This window comes from Anguilla anguilla, chromosome 11 (assembly GCF_013347855.1).
Source record: "Anguilla anguilla isolate fAngAng1 chromosome 11, fAngAng1.pri, whole genome shotgun sequence".
NCBI classification, from domain to species: domain Eukaryota; kingdom Metazoa; phylum Chordata; class Actinopteri; order Anguilliformes; family Anguillidae; genus Anguilla; species Anguilla anguilla.
In genome coordinates this window covers 28,176,250-28,195,798 of record NC_049211.1, presented here as the reverse complement: position 1 = coordinate 28,195,798, position 19,549 = coordinate 28,176,250, and the positions used below count along the sequence as shown (strand labels likewise).

At 42.8% G+C, this 19,549-nt stretch overlaps 1 protein-coding gene across 2 annotated transcripts; it reads left to right on the top strand.

The window, feature by feature from the left end:
* The first annotated feature begins 1,895 nt into the window (after positions 1 to 1,895).
* Positions 1,896 to 19,118, top strand: LOC118207269 (NGFI-A-binding protein 2-like). Of its 2 annotated transcripts, XM_035380653.1 has the most exons (8): positions 1,896 to 2,510; positions 7,663 to 8,547; positions 9,504 to 9,637; positions 11,650 to 11,701; positions 12,814 to 12,952; positions 13,963 to 14,139; positions 15,355 to 15,398; positions 17,213 to 19,118. In XM_035380653.1, exons 2-7 carry the CDS (start codon positions 7,669 to 7,671, stop codon positions 15,381 to 15,383), a joined length of 1,410 nt encoding a protein of 469 aa, XP_035236544.1. In that variant the 5' UTR covers positions 1,896 to 2,510; positions 7,663 to 7,668; the 3' UTR covers positions 15,384 to 15,398; positions 17,213 to 19,118. The 2 variants fall into 2 exon arrangements, with proteins under 2 accessions (XP_035236544.1, XP_035236543.1); XM_035380652.1 differs by lacking the exon at positions 15,355 to 15,398 and having other exon boundaries at positions 1,897 to 2,510.
* The last annotated feature ends 431 nt before the right edge of the window (positions 19,119 to 19,549 follow it).

The window sequence follows — 19,549 nt, the reverse complement described above, 5'->3', positions numbered from 1 at the left end:
CAGATTTGTTCCTCAGCCAACAAGTCCTAACTTCTGCACAGCACCATGCCCAGCAGTAGGTCTCATGGCTCCCACACAAGAGGAAATAAGGGATCTTTTCTTGCCACACATTTAACGGGGCCATCTATGTTAAAGTTTAGGCCTAGGATTAATAAATATCCACGTCAAACATTAACAAGCTCTGGCCGCACTGGTCTCAGCTCCAAATTTATAGCAAAGTCTCAGCCAATGTAAATTTCTAAATGTTTTTTTAATGAAATGCCACCCCCCCTCCTTCCCCCCCCCACCCCACCCCACCCCACCCCATTCCCGCGCCCCCACCCAGCTCCAGTAGGCCTGTGTGTCGCGCCACCATCTCTCATTGTCTACATCCCTCCTACACTCCCGGACGTGTGGTTTTCTATTTCTGCCCATTCCGGATGCCTTGCTAATGTGCTCCTTGAGGAATTGCTGTAGTCTGTGGGTGGCTGAGAGATGAGCGCTACAGGGACGGGGATAAGCAGTCTCCGTGTGGGGGCGGGAGGATGTACGTCAATCACCGAGGGAGCGCGAGAGCGAGGGAAAGAGAAGGAGGGGAAAAAACAAGTGGATGAACGGCTGTGGAAGGACATAAATAGAGAAGGGCTGGCTTCGTTCACCTATACTTCGTCTTTGCTTGTAATCATCTTTGAATCTCAGTGGGACCAGCTGTGTTTTCTCTTCCGAGGCACTCGAAACTTTGATCAGGAATTTGTGATCCTGTTGCGTATTGCATTTGATTGAACTGAATTTGCATTGATTACATTTCAGTGGATAATAGCTATCAATGAAACATACATGGCTTTCATTTATTCCATTTCCCGTTTATTGCAATGCAACTCTTACTGACTTAAATATTATTTAATTAGATATTGTGTTCCATAAGACTTCATCAACACTTTGTTCAAACTTTTATAAAGTATCCAACAGCATTTTAGTCTTCAATCAAAAAATGGAAATTTGGAAAGTTTTGTCAAATCTTCATCGCGTACACAAGAAACTACTCTCGGTTTTCCAATATGTTGGCTCAGCATCGATTGGGGATGTAGTCTGTCCTTAACTTTGCCGCTTGATCATTCACTTATTGGACGTTCTATTACATACCATCTGAACGGCAGTACTCAGCGTGCGAGTCATCACCAAGGAATTCCCCTTTTTCAACTCTGTCGGATGGACATGGCGTCACACATAGAGAATCCATCAAGCCCAATCGGAAACAACCCACGCGCCTCCCACGGGCAGCCGTCCGCTGCTACCAGGCACACATGCACAGTTGATGTCACATCATATATGTGTGCGTGCGTTGGCGTATGTGTGTCTATTAGACTACTAACAACAGTCTGAAAATGAAATATATGACAAAATGTTGAATAATATTTAAAACATAACACGTGGTGATGATGACTAGGCTATTATTACCCATCATTAGGCAATAGCCTAATCATCATTACTGTCATCAACAAATTTCCTCCATTCTTTGGTAAAACAGCGTTAAGCTGACATCTTCCATTTGTCTGAGACAGCGATAGTAGGCTAGTCTACAAATGCAAGTAGGAATTCTATGAAAACGTTGCTTTTGTCACAATGTCACACGCTCTTGAAAGGTAAGCGTCCAGGATTCGATCGAGATGTCGAATTGTCGGTATGACAGGCGCCCCGTGAATTGGTCGGTGTTCTTTCCTCGACGTTCAATGCATTTCTACGACCACCGCTCGGCAAGAAGAAAAGCGTTCGAACAGAACAGGTATTTTTTTCTAGTATGAAATTTAAAAAAACAAAACTGTAAATCCCCTTCCACCGCCCCCCTCCTTGCCCGCCCCCACTTAGAAAGCCTTCTCTCCATCCGGGAGAGGAAGGCTCTTTTTCGGTCAGATGGCGTGCTGCAATCCGCCCCCAGGTCTCTCGCACCCACACACCCAGCAAAAGGCTGTCATTAACAATGCGGTCTGAGGAGGAAGAACAGTAGCCAGTGTAATTCAGACACTGAGTTTAGATTAGCCTATAGCCAGAAAAATAACAAATAAAACGTAGGCCAATTTAGGAGCTGCAAAATAGAAAACTTATTTCGACTTCACAGGGTCAAAAGGATAGCCTGAAATAGCAACGAAAAAAATCAGGCGTTGTTTAAACGAAACTTTTCACAAGTTTCATCTCAGGACAGACTACTCGTCATCTGGTTTTTATGTCCATGGAGAGGGAGGGGGAGCAAGTGACAGTTTCGTTGAGGGAGATAGCAAGCTAACAAGTTAGGATTCCGAAACACGGAGAAAACCTGAAAAGGGAGATTACTTAACACGGAAAGGGGAAAAGAGTGGTACAGCCCTCTTCGCTTTCTCTCAGATTTCTGCAGCTTCAACGGAGCGACAAAGCGTGTGTAGACGAAAGCGGGGCTGCACGCTAGCGCGGCAAAAGTGGGTTGGTAATTTTGTCATTGAAGATTCATTGCCCGCAGATCTCCCCTGACACCTCCAGACCTGTCGGTTTCGGACGAGGTAAGAAAACAGGCGAATGTGAAATTAGGGTGTGTTTATAATTGTTGTAGTAATGTGTTTGCAGAAATACTTTGAATTCGATCAGTGGTTCCTGTAGCCTTGTGTGAATAATGTGGACTTTTGACTTCGTAGTAATCATGCCCCCGAGTGCCCGATGGCATACACCCTGTTGTTGACTCCGTCCACCGAAATATCAATTGGACATGCAAACGATATTAATTCGTGTTTTTAATCTCTCTGGCTTAGGTAAGAGCTTGTGGTTTACATCTGCTAAAATGTTTACTACAGAGAGAAAATGGCCATGCATTCTTAGACTTGGTTGCATCTGAGAGACCTAAGAGCCAAATTGTGCTCTAGCTACACCAAAGAACCTTCCAAGTGCCTTCCATAACGATGATACACATCCAATCAGATCTGGATGTAATATATCCTAACCGATGGTATTATTGCCCTTTTAAAAATTACGATACGTTTTTGGACGCAATCAAGGCGACTCGTTGAACTGGTTTTGCATTTTTAGTCCCAAAGATCAAGATGAATTTCTTTTCATCCATGCTTTATCCAGCCTACCTTATATGAAATGACACCACGTGCCACTTACCGAGTTCTGTGTTAGATGGATTTCTTTCGGATGCCCCATTTCTTCATGCATAATAGTGGAATCGAGTGATTAAATCTGTAGTTTAATGGTGGAATATATATATATATATATATATATATATATATATATATATATATATATATATATAAAATCTGTCCAAAGATCAGTTTACAAAATATTGCAATTTTAGAGTGTCACTCTTATCCCTATCAATAACGCATATTTTCTTTTTGCGTTATCTAGGCTACTGTCTCATAACAGAACAAAAAAAAAGAGGCGGTACATTGGTATATTTGTGGAAACCCACATGCTTAAAATGAGGATTTTTTTGGGATCGCCTCAGAATGACCAAGATTGAAAATTGATCCATTGAAACAGAACATTACCTGGAACTGATTTAGCCAACTACCTACACTACTGCTATTACGACTGAACCAATGGCAATTTGATAATTGCGTTGCTCAGTGATTCTTTGTTGTAGATAGGTACAGTGCAGTCCGTATTTGGACAGTGACGGAATTTAGAGATGGTAATAAACAGAAACTTAATGACATTGGGAGGCGTTGCCAGACAGCCTTTTGGGGTATTAGTTTCATTCTTTGTCAGTGAGCTTCAAATCAAATATACAGTTTATATGAACACATCCATATTTCTCTGCCATCACCCTGGCAAACCCCCTGCTATTCTTAAAGCTGGTCTCACTGGTAACATCATAATTAAATGATCGTACAGTGCAGTCCATAAGTATTTGGACAGTGACGCAATTTGTTTTGTTTTGGCTCTCTACACCAGCTCACTGGATTTTAAATGAAACAATGAATACGAGATATGAGATCCATTTTAGATGAACTGTGTAGGAATTACTGCCATTTGTATACATAGCTCCCCCATTTTCAGGGACTAAAAATAATTTAGCAGTTACATTACATTACATTTATTTGGCAGACACTTTTTCAATCGGCTGAAAAGCTATTTCTTGGTCAGCTGTGTGTCTTTGCTTCATTAGTTCATTCAGAAGAAAGCTAACAAAAGGTCTAGAGTTGATTCTAGGTGTGGCATTTGGACTGTTTTCTTTGGCTGTTTTTTCTCAACATGTAGAAATGTGAACGCCAGTAAAGCAGGCCATCATGGGGTGGACAAAAAAGAACAGATCAATCAGAGCCATAGCCAAAACATTGGCTGTATCAAAATCAACTGTCTGATACATTGTTAGGAAGCAAGAGTGCACCGGTGAGCTCAGCAATAGCAAGCAACCTGGTCAACTGTGGAAGACCAGTGTAGTGGATGACAGAAGAATATATACAAGTTTGAAGAAAAACCCCTTGAAAAACCCCTTTCAACTGTTGAGCAGATCAAGAACACTCTCCAAGATGTGGGTATTAATATGTAAAAGACTACTATCAAGACAAGACTACACAAGCATAACCTTAGAGGGTTCCCCGCAAGATGCAAACTCCTGGTGATCCTCAAAAACAGAACTGCCAGGTTAGAGTTTGCTTAAAAAAAAAAGTACATTAAAAAGAATAGTTCTGGAAGTATTATGGACAGATGAGAAAAGTATTAGTCTTATGAACAGATGAGATGAGTATTAACTTGTACCAAAGTTAGGGAAAGAGGATAGTGTGAAGAAAGGAACTGCTCATGATCGAAAGCACCCCCCCCCCCCCCAATCTGTGAAACATTGTAGAGGTTGTGTTATGGCTGCCACTGTAACTGGCTCACATGGGAGCAAAATTAATTCTAGTGTACGTAAGCATCTTATCTGCTTAGATCCAACCAAATGCCTCAAAACCCATTGGACTGCACTTTGCCTTGCAGCTGTACAATGACCCCAAACATACTGCTAAACCAACCAAGGAGTTTTAGGGCAAAAAAGTAGAATATCCTCGACTGGCCAAGTCAATCACCCGCAGACACTTGGTGAAGTCATGCCTGAATGGCAAAAAGCTCCTGAAATGAACAGGAACTAAAGATGGCTGCAGTTCAGGCCTGGCAAAGTATCACCAGGGAATATTCCCAGCATCTTGTGATGTCTGTGGGTTGCAGACTTCAGGCAGTCATTAAATGCAAGGGATTTATGGCCCAGTACTCAATAAGACAATTTATTAAGTTTATGTTAATTTGTCCAATTACTTTTGGTCCCCTAAAATGGGGGAACAATATATAAAAAGGCTATAATTCCTACATGGATCACCAGATATAGATCTAAATACCCCCAATGCTGACAGTTTGTACTTTAACCTCAACTTCATTGTTCCATTTCAAATCCAATGTGCTGGAGAACAGAGCCAAAACAACAAAAATTGTGCCACTGTTCAAATACATACAGACTCTACTGTATGGTTATTTAATTATGATGTTACCAGTGAGACCAGAGAGATATGGATGTGTTCATAGAAACAGTATATTTTATTTGAATCATAAAACATACATCATATTTAAATGCCCAAAGAGACAACCGCTAATGAATGATTTCACCTAGCGACATTATGTGTTGATATTATACTCAAACATTCAGACTAATCAAGCATTCAATCATGCATTTAGACAAATTTGTGTGTGAATAAACGAAAATCATGAATACGAGTAATCATTTACCAAAGATGTCTTTATTCATTAACACCAGAATATTGATAATCATAATGAGAGCTCTGCAAAGCATAGTCTAGCCTACTATTTGCAGTTTTGTGGCCTACAGTGAGTACTATACATCTTTTCATTTGATGAAATGTACTTCATGTTCCGTTTGTAAATTGAATTATAACATGTTTCTGTCCCAATATTAATGTTATACCATCGATAACTAACTCGTAGAATAAGAGTGACTGCCAGACCAAAATGGTACAACATGAATCCAATTCAAGCTAAATATTACATCATTTTTGATGCGTTTGTCAACACACTTTCTTGTTTGCCATATAGGAGCTAGCTAGCTAGCGATACGTTCAATACGTAGAGATGCGTTCGTTACCTTATCGATAACTGGCTAGGTATACGAGAGTGAACATACTGTATGTCAATGAAGTTTGTGCCCACCTTGTGCAAGTGTTGTAAATATGCACATAGTTGATGCTGTGGGCATAACAGGGACAGGATCCGACCGTCTCGATACTTTCCTCCTGTGTCAGCAGGTAATTTGCATCACAGATTAGCTGAATGTTAATGGAGTGGGCCCCCTTTTGATTCACATAGGTGAGTGGTTGGGTGGAAGGAGCACGCAAAAGCACATGTCTATAATCGATAGTCATCAAAATAAAAGTATGACCAAAGAAATCACAGAAATGCTTTTTTTCTGTCTTACCAAACAGGCTAATCCTTTTCCTAAGCGATTTGTCAAAACTTCCACAAATTCGCAGTAGCATCATGCACAAAGCACTTAATCATAGCCAATTTTATATTAGGCCTGATACTGATACATATGTAGGTATAACCAGTCCAGTTAATCAATTGTTAAGCCTTATATGAAGATATCTTTTTTGAAAATATTTACGTGAATGTTGTTCTTGGTGCATCGTGGCAACATTAATTTTAACTACAGGCACATAATTAAAATTGTTTTTAAGTTCAAGTTGCGTTTATTGTTATTCTTCTTATTACAGATGAATGTAAGAAAACGAAGGGAGTACAGTACCTCTGGGACTACAGTTCAGTATAAGAACAGCCATAAACTATTAAAAATAGAAAGAAATACAGGAATTCAAATTATAAAAAAGGAAAAAAGATAATGAACAATAAAAGCAAAGTATGCATTTTTCCTACTTGTGGGATTTATATCACAGTCAAATTGGACAGCATATGATCCACGAAAACCGTTGATTGACTTTTGAATAGGCTGTGATCATGTGCGCATTGCATGGGAAAGCCCCAAAATGAGCAATCTGCCCTTTGCTGGGCTGTGACTTACAGTACGCCGTAGACCTGGTCTGAGCAGGTGGGTGGCGAGGGCGCAGATTGCAGACCAGACCACCCGGAAAATTGCAATGAGCTACACCAAAACCGCAGTCCGCTTCTTGATCTTAACTGACACACTCCCAGCAGTGACTCTACTCCCACTTCACAGAACGGAGAGTCAGGAAATTACTGTACCAAAGGGGTCAGGCATGTCAAAATCCGTGAGGATTGCACCGGCTGGAAAATAGCTCAGTTTCCTAGCTGGAGACAATAATTATTTCTTCTGGCTGTCATGGGAACAAAATATCCAAATGTAATCTTTCTAAAAGTGTGACCATAACTTCAGGTGTCTCCCGGGTGCCATAGGTTCTGTAATTTTCCATTGTTGATTAGCCATTAATTGATCGATTAAAGCAAATGATCGTACAATTAACTGATGTAACTTGGTTCCTTGGTCTGAATTGGTTGCTGATTTTAAGATGAAATTGAAACCTAGCGGATCCTTTAGTTCTCCAGGACCAGGGTTTTGGGACTCCTGCTGTACGTTATTTTAGAATTGTGTGGATTGAGCCAGCCTGTGTTTTTAGTGTGATCCACGGAGCTGGTGGCGAATGGAAGCATCAGTCTCTGACCATTGCCACGGTTTCCCTTCCCTCACAGTCAGCCATGTCGCTGCCACGCACGCTGGGGGAGCTGCAGCTTTACCGCGTGCTGCAGCGCGCCAACCTTCTGGCCTACTACGACACCTTCATCCAGCAGGGCGGCGACGACGTGCAGCAGCTGTGCGAGGCCGGCGAGGAGGAGTTCCTGGAGATCATGGCGCTGGTGGGCATGGCGACCAAGCCGCTGCACGTACGGCGGCTGCAGAAGGCCCTGCGCGACTGGGCCGCCAACCCCGCCCTCTTCAACCAGCCGCTAGCCAGCGTGCCGCTCAACAGCATCCCGCTGTTCAAGATCGACGCGTCCAGCGGAGCGACGGGGGCGGGGTCCAGGAAGTCTCTCAGCAACGGGCAGCCGGGGTCCCCCTGCGAGAGGGAGGAGCGGGCCTCCCTCACCCCCCTGCGGAGTGCCAGCCCCAAAAGCCCATGCTCCCAGGCCTCCCCGCAACCCCCCGACCCCTTCTACCGGGACAAGCTCTCCCCCATGGACCCGCACTGGATGAGCCCGGATCCAGACCGGACCGGCGCCGGAGGGTCGGGGGCTGACGAGGACCAGCCCAGCCCCCCGCTCCCTCCCCCGACCCCCTCCCCTTCCGCGTCCTCGTCCATGCCCGCGTCGGCCTGGCCCATTGGCCGGCTAGACAGTGACACGGCCAGGGCGGTGAGCGAGAGTGTGGGGCGCCTGTTGCGCACGGTGCCCCGGGCCGACCTGGGGGAGGTGAGGGCCCTGCTGAAGCTCAACAAGAAGCTGGCCAAGACAGTCGGACACATCTACAAGCTGGACCCCCAGGACCCGACCAAAGAGGAGGAGATCCGCAAGTACAGCCTCATCTACGGACGCTTCGACTCCAAGAGGAGGGAGGGGAAGCAACTCACACACCACGAGGTAGGCGGGGGCGGGGGGTTGCAGGGGGGTATGGGGGGGTGTTCAGACGCTCAGATCTCAAGAGGCTTTGTCTCGGAACAGTGATTACAGTAGCAGCGATAGTCCAAACCGGTGATATGGAACTTAGATGCGACACTGGTCAGATTCTCAGACGGCGGAAGTGTGGTGAATTTGAGACACACCTCTTGGCATTCAACCACGTGTCCGAAATCTGCCTTAAGCTGAGGCCCACATTCGCCGTATTGACGCGGTTAGTTAAAGAACACTGGCTGCGTCCCAAAAAGCGGCCATCTTTGCCTCTCGTAAGTGCTCTGCTTTTGCCAGGGTTATAGCAGAGCGGTATAAGCCCAGCGTGTGAAGCTTTCCGGGGGGGGGGGCATAGGTATGGGGGTGTGCATGTTAGTTTGTGCTGATACGCTTTCATGTTCCAACGCACACCAGCACAATTACATTCACTAAAAGCGCTAAGGCTCAGGCAGGTGCAGAAACACCTACTCTCGTGGCGTGCGGTGCTGCTATTCACAGTGGACACAAAGCAGCTTGTTCCAAGTAAATGTACAATGCACAAAGAACAAGCAGTCATTTAAGAAACAAAGAAGGGTGTGTATGTGTGTGTGTGCATGTGTGTGTGCATGAGTGTGTGTGTGTGTGCGTGTGTGTGAAACGCATCCATCGAATTTAGTGTTTAGTGTTGATTTTATGCCCATACACCAGCCTGATAGGCAGCATTTAAATATTTAGATATTTATGCATTTAACAAAATTTGATACTTGATGTTTTATACACGCTCTGTGTTGGTATACATGTAGGTTCTGAAATATTTTGAATGCAGGATGTGCTCCATGAATTTCAGAATCAAATTTTGTGCGTCTTACAAAAAGGGAAATGTCATTTAAACCAATGACGTTTATCTTCCGCAATAGCTACACGCCCTGATTCTCCTTTTTTGTGCACAGATGATAATCAATGAGGCGGCGGCCCAGTTCTGTATCCGGGACAATGCCCTGCTGTTGAGGCGGGTTGAGCTGTTCTCGTTGGCCAGACAGGTTGCCCGGGAGTGCGCCTACACCTCCACGCTCAAGAACGCCAGGTCAGCGTTTGACCTTGCACGTCATGAGACTCCCTGTCTTCCGTCTTTCTGTTGATGTCATAAGGTCTCAATTCAACCTAACCGCAATGCGCTTTGTCCATAACTCTGGCTAAAATAAACAAGCTCTTGCTTAAACTTCTTCCTCAAAGTAAAGGGCTAAACATGCTGTCATTGGAAATGAATCAAGGCCTTAATGTCCTTGTGTCTTTCAAGTTTTTAGTCAAGTTTTTTAGTTTTTCCCTTTTACACCTGCTGCTGCCATATTGTAAATAATGGATCGCCACAAATCAAGCAAAGTCTTTACAAAAAAACGGGATCATTTAAAGAAGTTGTGGAAAGGGTGTGCTCCAAAGTAGCTCCAAAACAACTCTTCCCCACATAGACAGTAATTTCAGAGAGTTTTACAGAAAACTTTACTGGAACTAAAATAAAATGCATTTTTCTCCAGCCTATTTTAGACTTTTGTCTAGACTGTATCTGTGGGAAACATAGCTCTCTGTGTTTATTGTATTGTCTGTGTGTGATTATGCTCCTGCAGGCCTCTGGAGACAGAATGAGTGTAGCACAGCACACTTTTTTCAATGTGAAAAGCACATTCATTGAGATGTGAACAGCATATTTATTGAGATGTGAACAGCACATTTATTGAGAAGTGAACATCACATTCATTGAGATGTGAACAGCACATTTATTGAGAAGTGAACAGCACTTTCATTGAGATGTGAACAGGACATTTATTGTGATGTGAACAGCACATTTATTTCAATGTGAAAAGCACATTTATTGAGATGTGAACAGCACATTTATTGAGAAGTGAACAGCACATTCATTGTGGTGTGAACAGCACATTTATTGAGAAGTGAACAGCACTTTCATTGAGATGTGAACAGCACATTGATTTCAATGTGAAAAGCACATTCATTGAGATGTGAACAGGACATTTATTGAGATGTGAACAGCATATTTATTGCGATGTGAACAGCACGTTTATTGTGATGTGAACAGCACGTTTATTGAGATGTGAACAGCATGTTTATTGAGATGTGAACAGCACGTTTATTGTGATGTGAACAGCACGTTTATTGAGATGTGAACAGCACGTTTATTGTGATGTGAACAGCACGTTTATTGTGATGTGAACAGCACGTTTATTGAGATGTGAACAGCACGTTTATTGAGATGTGAACAGCACGTTTATTGAGATGTGAACAGCACGTTTATTGAGATGTGAACAGCATGTTTATTGAGATGTGAACAGCATGTTTATTGAGATGTGAACAGCACGTTTATTGAGATGTGAACAGCATGTTTATTGAGATGTGAACAGCACGTTTATTGAGATGTGAACAGCACGTTTATTGAGATGTGAACAGCACGTTTATTGAGATGTGAACAGCACATTTATTGAGATGTGAACAGCACGTTTATTGAGATGTGAACAGCACGTTTATTGAGATGTGAACAGCACGTTTATTGAGATGTGAACAGCATGTTTATTGAGATGTGAACAGCACGTTTATTGAGATGTGAACAGCACACAGGTTCTGGACTGTGTGCCCCAGAGCAGACGTCAGTCAGATCTGTCAGCAACACCAGCACTGCTCTGGTCTGGCTGCAGATGAAACCTTTCAACATACGCTTAGAATCACACACTTCAGAGCCACTGCACATTTAAAAATAACAGAGAAAACAATCTTTTAATATTAATTACCTTCTGAGAGGTTGACCGATGAAACATGAATACTGCATTGAGAAATATTTTATATTGATGAAAATCCCATCCTGAATGTTGAAATTTACTAATTAAGCCAAATGATTAATTGTGCCAGCATACAGCATACACTCCGTTTTGTACAGATTGTGTGATTGTGAATTTCTGCTCAGTTAAAATAAACAACAACTGCTTTCATTCTGTTAGTGCTCATATTTACAACTGATGCTTTTTTTGAATATCTTGCCATGTATTGTAAATCTGGGCATTTACTTAAAAATCATTCTTTCTCTTTTTATAGAGCGAACACAGATGACAGCACTGTGCCACCACAGAAAAGAATCAAACAAGAGGTGGGTCCATCCTTTTCAGTGTCAATAAGCAGATTGAGAGTTAGGCAGGACTGTATTTTCATATTAATTCAATCAGCCCTTTTATGTAGAAAAGAAAAATGGAATAAAATCTGAAGTCATAGTGATAGTTGGTGTGACAGAGCAAAGTAATGTAGATGCAAGAATATAGGCTGTGGTTGATGGTGTATGTGATGCCCCTGTTTGTAAGTGTGTTTGGGCTGTGGATGATGGTATATGTGGTGTCCCTGTTTGTAACTGTATGGGCTGTGGATGATGGTGTATGTGTTGTCCCTGTGTACAATGTATGGGCTGTGGATGATAGTGTATGTGTTGTCCCTGTGTATGGTGTATGCGCTCTGGATGATGGTATATGTGTTGTCCATGTGTATGGTGTATGCGCTGTGGATGATAGTGTATGTGTTGTCCCTGTGTATGGTGTATGCGCTGTGGATGATGGTATATGTGTTGTCCCTGTGTATGATGTATGCGCTGTGGATGATGGTATATGTGTTGTCCCTGTGTATGATATATGGGCTGTGGATGATAGTGTATGTGTTGTCCCTGTGTATGGTGTATGCGCTCTGGATGATGGTGTATGTGTTGTCTTTGTGTATGGTGTATGCGCTGTGGATTATAGTGCATGTGGTGTCCCTGTGTGTAGTGCATGTGCTGTGGATTATAGTGCATGTGGTGTCCCTGTCTGTAGTGTATGTGCTGTGGATTATAGTGCATGTGGTGTCCCTGTGTGTAGTGTATGTGCTGTGGATTATAGTGCATGTGGTGTCCCTGTCTGTAGTGTATGTGCTGTTGATTATAGTGCATGTGTTGTCCCTGTGTATGATGTATGGGCTGTGGATGATAGTGTATGTGTTGTCCCTGTGTATGGTGTATGTGCTGTGGATGATGGTGTATGTGTTGTCCTTGTGTATGGTGTATGAGCTGTGGATTATAGTGCATGTGGTGTCCCTGTGTGTAGTGTATGTGCTGTGGATGATGATGTATGTGGTGTCTCTGTGTATGATGTAAGCGCTGTGGATGATGGTGTATGTGGTGTCTCTGTGTATGATGTAAGTGCTGTGGATGATGGTGTATGTGGCATCGCCATGCTGCAGGTAATTGCGTCAGAGTGTGTTTCCTCGTCCCATGACATTGCGGAAGGGTTGGCCGCGGGGTCCGAGGGAGGCCCTCCGGAGAGGTCAGGGGGGGACGAAGACAGCCTGTCTGGAGAGAGCCTGGATGGCTTGACTCAAGGTGACCTGAGTCTGGCGCAAATTGTGCCACAAGCTTTGCGTAGTTCTTTACTATTCGTGAAATTTAAAGTCATTATCTTCAATTAATTTCTCATTCAGAACACTGTTCTCTGTCATCAAGTGCCTCTCTTTTGTTGTTGTTTGGCAAGCCCCTGTTCGGTTCAGTGAAGACAGAGATGAGACAGAGACCGTTCAAAGTGGAAATTTGTCATGGCAATTTGCTGCTTTCAATGGGAGCGTATTGACCCAAATACCAAGACTTAGTCACCTGGGCTTGGAGCCAGGAGATAGCGAGGGGAACAGAAATGTAGCAGCAACACCACTAAATATGTCAGTCATGCACCATTTGGCTTGCTGTATCATCAGTGATGAATGAGTATAATGTACAGTTTCTTTTCATCCTGGAAAAATGGCCGCAAATCGTTATTTACTGACACAAACATGATTCTACAAACACGAGCACGCTTCTACAAACACGAGCACGATTCTGTAAACGCAATTCATATACAATAAAAAAATCAACAGGTTAATTTACAAATAGGCACGCTGTTGTAAACACTGCTTAACAGCTTCATAAACATTTCTGAGAACGTACCGAGTGACATCACACATCGTTAGTCACGTTAACATTGCACATCAGACACGTCATTCCCGAGGACGATCTGTTCTGTTGTTCATGAATGTTTATACGGTGCTCATGAATGTCTTATGAAAGCTGTAATTGTGCTTCATTCACACTGTTACCATGTTTTTACGTGCTGTAACACTTTCTTCTGGGTGCAGTAATGGATGTTTTGTGTACTTACCAAATGTGTTTAATCCAGTATTCTTATGTGGCTTTGACTGTGATTGCAAGAAAGGTTGTACATATAAATATGTATTATTATTATTATTATTATTGTTGTGCAGGTCTGTATTAACAGGTGTGTGTCTGCTGGTCTGTATTAACAGGTGTGTGTCTGTGCTGGTCTGTATTAACAGGTGTGTGTCTGTGCTGGTCTGTATTAACAGGTGTAGGTTCACAGTCCAGCCATTCTTCCTCCCCATGTCCCACTACTGAGGCCTCTGCCCCGCCCACCTGGAGTCGTAACCTCATGCAGCAGACGCTAATGGATGAAGGGCTGCGATTGGCTAGGCTGGTGTCACATGACCACATGGGCAAGCCCAGTCCAAGAGCTCAGTCTGCAGGTAAAATGATGGACGTTTATAATACTTTTATTATCGAGCCATTTAGTGGCAGCACAAATTTAGAGTGCAGAAATTTTACTTAGCATGATGAAAGTAATATGTACATCAAACAATACCTAAAAGAAGCTGTTGCAGTTTTAATGATAGTATGATCTAATGCCATGTAAACCTACAATTGAAATCAATGAGGTCCTAAATGTTGAATGTGTGGAGACCTGGTCATAGAAACAAAACCATTTTTGTAAAATGAAGTTAAAAAACAAAGCAAGCAAGCCAAACCTGCGCTATATTAAAAGTGTTAGACGCAAAGCTTTGGAACTTAAAGAAATGGACCTTTCAGTAAATTTAATCGATCAGCCAGTTTACACCGGGTACTCCAGGACCATGGCTGTGAAGCATGGTCTAAGGGAACTATGTGCCTGCGTGCGATTATTATATTGTCAGTCAATGCGCCACTTAAGAGCTATATTGGAGAGCTAAAGAGAAAGAATGGGCGCTAGGAGTTAGTCAGCCTGTAGAACATGATTGCTAGAGGTGAGAAGGAGTGGGAGTGAGTGAGAGTGAGAAGAAAGAAACCATAGACTGGAGATAAGACAGACCAGAGCGGTTAACACAGCGGTAAGCAGGAACAAGTTACGAAAGAAACGAACGGCAAGAAGGAGCTGACGAAGGGTGAAGAGCGACTAGGCAGCATGAGAGAGACAAGAAAGAGAAGGAAAAAAAGGCAGAATTCTGTTTAATAAAATCTGTCAGAGTAATGAGGTGAGAAGTGATCAGAGCTCGTGCAAATTATGTAAAATGTGCTGTCATGAAAAGACACATTTGATAAATATATTTCTATTATTATAATATTTTTTTTTTTACATAAGTGAGCACATGTGAGCCAAGGACTGTGAGCGATACCTAGATTTTTAAAATATTGATAAGAGGTCTGGATATGACCTTATCAGAATGTCACAACCTAACTGATACCTGAGAAACAGAATGTTGTGATATAACCGTATCAGGCTGTCACCACATAAAGGACGTCTGAGAATCAGAATATTGCGATATAACCTTATCAGAGTGGCAGTGGGTGAGCTGGAAAAGGGGAGGCTGTAAAGCATCAGTTTTGCGATGCATACATTAAGCTATCACAAAATAAAACTGGAAATAGTTAGCTATTCCTACTGGTATTGATTGTTCCATTAATTAACCGCTTGATTGTCGATCCAGGTTACTACGTGGAAACAAGGTGCAAGTAAAATTTCAATTTAAAGGTACGTTCTCTGCCTCCCCTGTTCCAGTGTCCCAACCACCATTGGTGGTCATCAGTAATGCCGCTAAGTCAATTGTAGGTGTGTCCGCATGGGGTTGACAGACAAAAATGTTTGATCGCAAAAATGTTTGTGATAGTGGTGGAAACAAGATAACAGTAGTATTATATCTGTCAGCACTGTAACATAATTATGTCATACACTGCCATACCTGTACTGAACTATAGTTATACCTGTACAGCACTGCGGTATCATTAGACCTGTATAGCATTGCAACATTATCATATGCGCATAGGCCTGCTGCAGTATCATAACACTGTGCACATCATTAATACTATATCACCACCACAGTGGCATTATACCTGTACACTGCAATCATTATATCTGAACATCTGTAAATTAGCCTAGTAAATGTTTGTCATCAAGATAGTAAATACAGAAATAGCTTGGTAGCTATTTTTTTAATTTTTTTATTTTATCGTAGTAGTAGTAGTGGTATATTACTAGTGGGTATTCAGCTTAGAATGGTTACCAATGTTCTCAGTTACTGTTACTCATTTTGGATTTCTGAAGCACACACACTTGTTCCACTAAAGTTACATTTTTAAATAGTTTATAAAGTTATAAATAGTATGTGTTAACAAAATGTAAGCAACATGTGCGTAATGGGAGCAGGGATGTTTATTGTCGTGAAATTGGGCAGCTGTGCCTAAAAACTATAGCACGATTTTGGTCTGCAAGGACTGTGAAAGTAGGCCAATAATAACAAACTTGAAGTAAAGCCTCTTTAGAAGAACTGTGTTTTGGTTCTTTGGCAAACAAATCAATTAATAAAGCTGCTAAGATTAGCTTGTTATTTTTCTCGTTGCTGGAGAGAGCGATTGCTCCATTTGGTGTTGTAGGAGGAAGTGGAATGCCCTTATAAGGCGTGTGTGTATTTTCCCTTCCCCGTCATCAGTGTGAGCTCATTCAGACCTACCGCGCAGGGAGCCGAGAGAGAGAGAGCGGGAGAGAAAAGAGAGAGGCAGAGGGCCAGACGGGTGGTGAAGGGGCGTTCAATTACCCCCCACCCATGTACGTCAGTGTGTGATAAGGAGTGGGAGGGTGGAACCGAGGAAGGGAGGAGATTGGTGTGTGGGAGGTGGTGGGAGGGGAGTCGCATTGACTTGAGCGAAGCAGAACAAAAATAAAATGTGTGGGCCGACAGCCTGTGCCATTTCATTTTTTTTTTTTTGTTCTTTCGCCAGAAAAAAAAAATTTGCATATGACGTCTCTCCCTCCCTCTCTCTTTTCCTTTGGTTGTTTTCTTTTTCCTTTTCTGTCATTGCCAGTCCTCTGTTTTAGTCTCTTACTTCCTCCTGCTGTATATGTGTGTGTGCGTATGTGTGTGCGTCTGTGTGTGTGTGTGTGTGTGTGTGTGTGCCTGTGTTTGACCTTTGAAAGTGTCCACTACCTTCACATTGGGTAGCAGTGTAGTATAATGGTTAGGGAACTGGGCTTGTTAAAAGTTAGGATCCCAGTTAGGATGCTACCATTGTACCCTTGAGCAAGCTACCTCACCTGAATTGCTTCAGTATATATCTAGCTGTATAAATGGATACTATGTTGAAGAAAATGCAAAAATCAGTGTAAGTCACTCTGGATGCATCATGCTGTAATGCGATGTTATGAAAGTATACTGCTTTTTAGAGGACTGGGTTGTCTGAGAGTCAGCGAGTACAGATATTAGGTTACTTAATAGAGGCAACCCTGTGAGCTCATGTCAAGTGCCTCTCTGGGTCGCAGGTTTAAGGTCTGCTCTGCCCGTTTTTTCACAGAGAATGAAGAGAAGACTTCAGCCAGGCCCCGAAGACGAAGCAGCTCGTGCAGCACCAAAGACGATTCGGATAACAGTGGAAAATAAAAGCCATCCTGTCACAAGACGTTTGTCTAAGCCCTTACACCCCTCACATCCCTCCCCCATCACCTTTAACGTTCCACCCCATGTGCAGCGTACTTTCCCCCAATACCCCCTAACATATTTACCCCTTTTACCCCTCACATCCTACCCCATCCGCAACATATTTACCCCTTTTACCCCTCGCATCTCACCCCATCAGCAGCATACTTAACCCTAATACCCCTCACATACCCTCCCCTCAATAAGCCCCCATCCAGCAATAACATGTCAACTCTTCCCGCCAAAACCCATAAACGAACCCATAACAGACAGGCAGTATCACTGATCAGGGTGTGTGAGTCTGCCTCAGTGGAGTTTTACCAGTCATAATTCTTTATCTTTTTATTTGGTGCTATTTATTTGTCTGTGTTTAGTGTCTAATGTGGAATGTAATTTCTCTGTGGGGCTCTGGAGGAAACTGTAATGAAAATTAAAGAGAGGGGGGGTAAGTGATAAAATAATCCAGGGAAACGACTACACCTGCGTGCTCAGATCTCTATGGGTACAGAGAAAGAAGTCACTCAGTAGTTTCGACAGCAATGTACTGGGATTGGACCTGAATTCAGGACATTTGTATTTTTTACTGTTTGTTTTTTTGTCGTACTGATGTAGAAATTATGCAACTGATTTAGAGTCTGACCTGTGGTAGTTGTAGCCCTGTGGGCTAGTCTAGGCCTTTTTACTCAGTTTGTCTGTGGGTGGACTGAATGTCTGACTGCATTCCATTGAATCTTCAGGCCTGAGCCTTCAGCTGCTGAGTCGTGTATTCTCGCTTCTGTATCGCATCTCTTTGGTTAAGACCACCAAGGACAGAAAAGTTGGAATTCTCATTGATATTTTTGTTGTTGTCGAGAATTTCACTTTGACCTCCTGGCCATCAGATTGAAATAATTTGCGATGAAAATGTCTCAATGTAATTTGGAGGAGAGGCCCTGTAAGAGCATTTCGTCCACAGAATAATGACTACACGTAACAGCGTGCCTACTTTTCCACTTAGCTGGTGAGCTACCAAAATCTCAAAAGCCATAGGAAGCGTTTCCGTGGTCTATCTAATAACTAAAGCTAATGCTTACTTGTAATGATGCGGAGATATAGGTACAGTTCAAATCCTATCATATCCGAGGACAGCAGGGGTGGCCAGTGACTAAAAGAGGAAAGAGGGAGGGGGAGGGGGAGGTAATAAGGGTGGCTGGCACAGCGGCCCGTGCATGTCAGAGCAGCCCCATACCCTTCTCAGGTTCTCGTTTTTGTTTCGTGTGTCTTTTTTTAACACTACGCCAATTGGTTTGTTTTTACAGTCCGAGTGTAGCCTGTCGTAGGCTTGTTCTGATGGAATCGCGCCTCGAAGGGCGCATTAATGTTACGTTTAATGTTTTTATGCTGATGCTCTATGTGCATGCTGTAATTCTTTCACCGTTAACCTTTGAGATGCATTTTTTGCGACGCTTTGAGATAACTTTACACAGGAACAGTTAATGCTTCTCCAAATACCTCTTAAATATAGTACGGAAGTGTGACTGAGAATATACAAACGATGTGTTTAGGACGAAGTCAGTGGTAATACCTTGTCCTGCACAGACATGAAAACAATCGAAGATAAGAAATGGCTGATACATCTGTACCACAGCGCCACACTGTGGCCAAGACTTGTAATCCCATGTCCATGTCTAGACCTAGTTCTTTCTTGCTCGCAAGTTTTAGATGACTTCTTGATTTTCTGTTGTACAGTAGATTATTTATTTTGTTAATTTTTAATTTTCAATAAAGGTTTATTTTATTGTTTACACGATTGTTGTGACTTGTTTATATATCACAAAGTTGACATGCAGATCTCACAGTCCTCAAATTCAAAAGTACAAACATTGCACTTTTAGACAGTTCTGAGAAATGTATCGTTCCTCTCACCCTTAGCTATCAGCAAGCCTAACTGAAGTTAAACGTTCCCCTTTTTCTTCTATCATCGTTTGACAAGCTTTCGCATTATTTTGCAAGTGGATGTGACTAAAATGTGTGTCTGTGTGTGTGTGTTCCGTGTGCGTGTGCGTGTGTGTGGGTGTGCGTGTGCGTGTGCGTGTGTGTGTGGCTGCGTGCACGTGTGTGCACGCGCGTGCGTGTTGTATCTCATCAACCTGATATGCCATTGAGGAAAAAACAGAATGCTTAAAGAGGATCAGAAATATCTTAATTACCCCCCCCCCCCCCCCCAAAGAAAAAC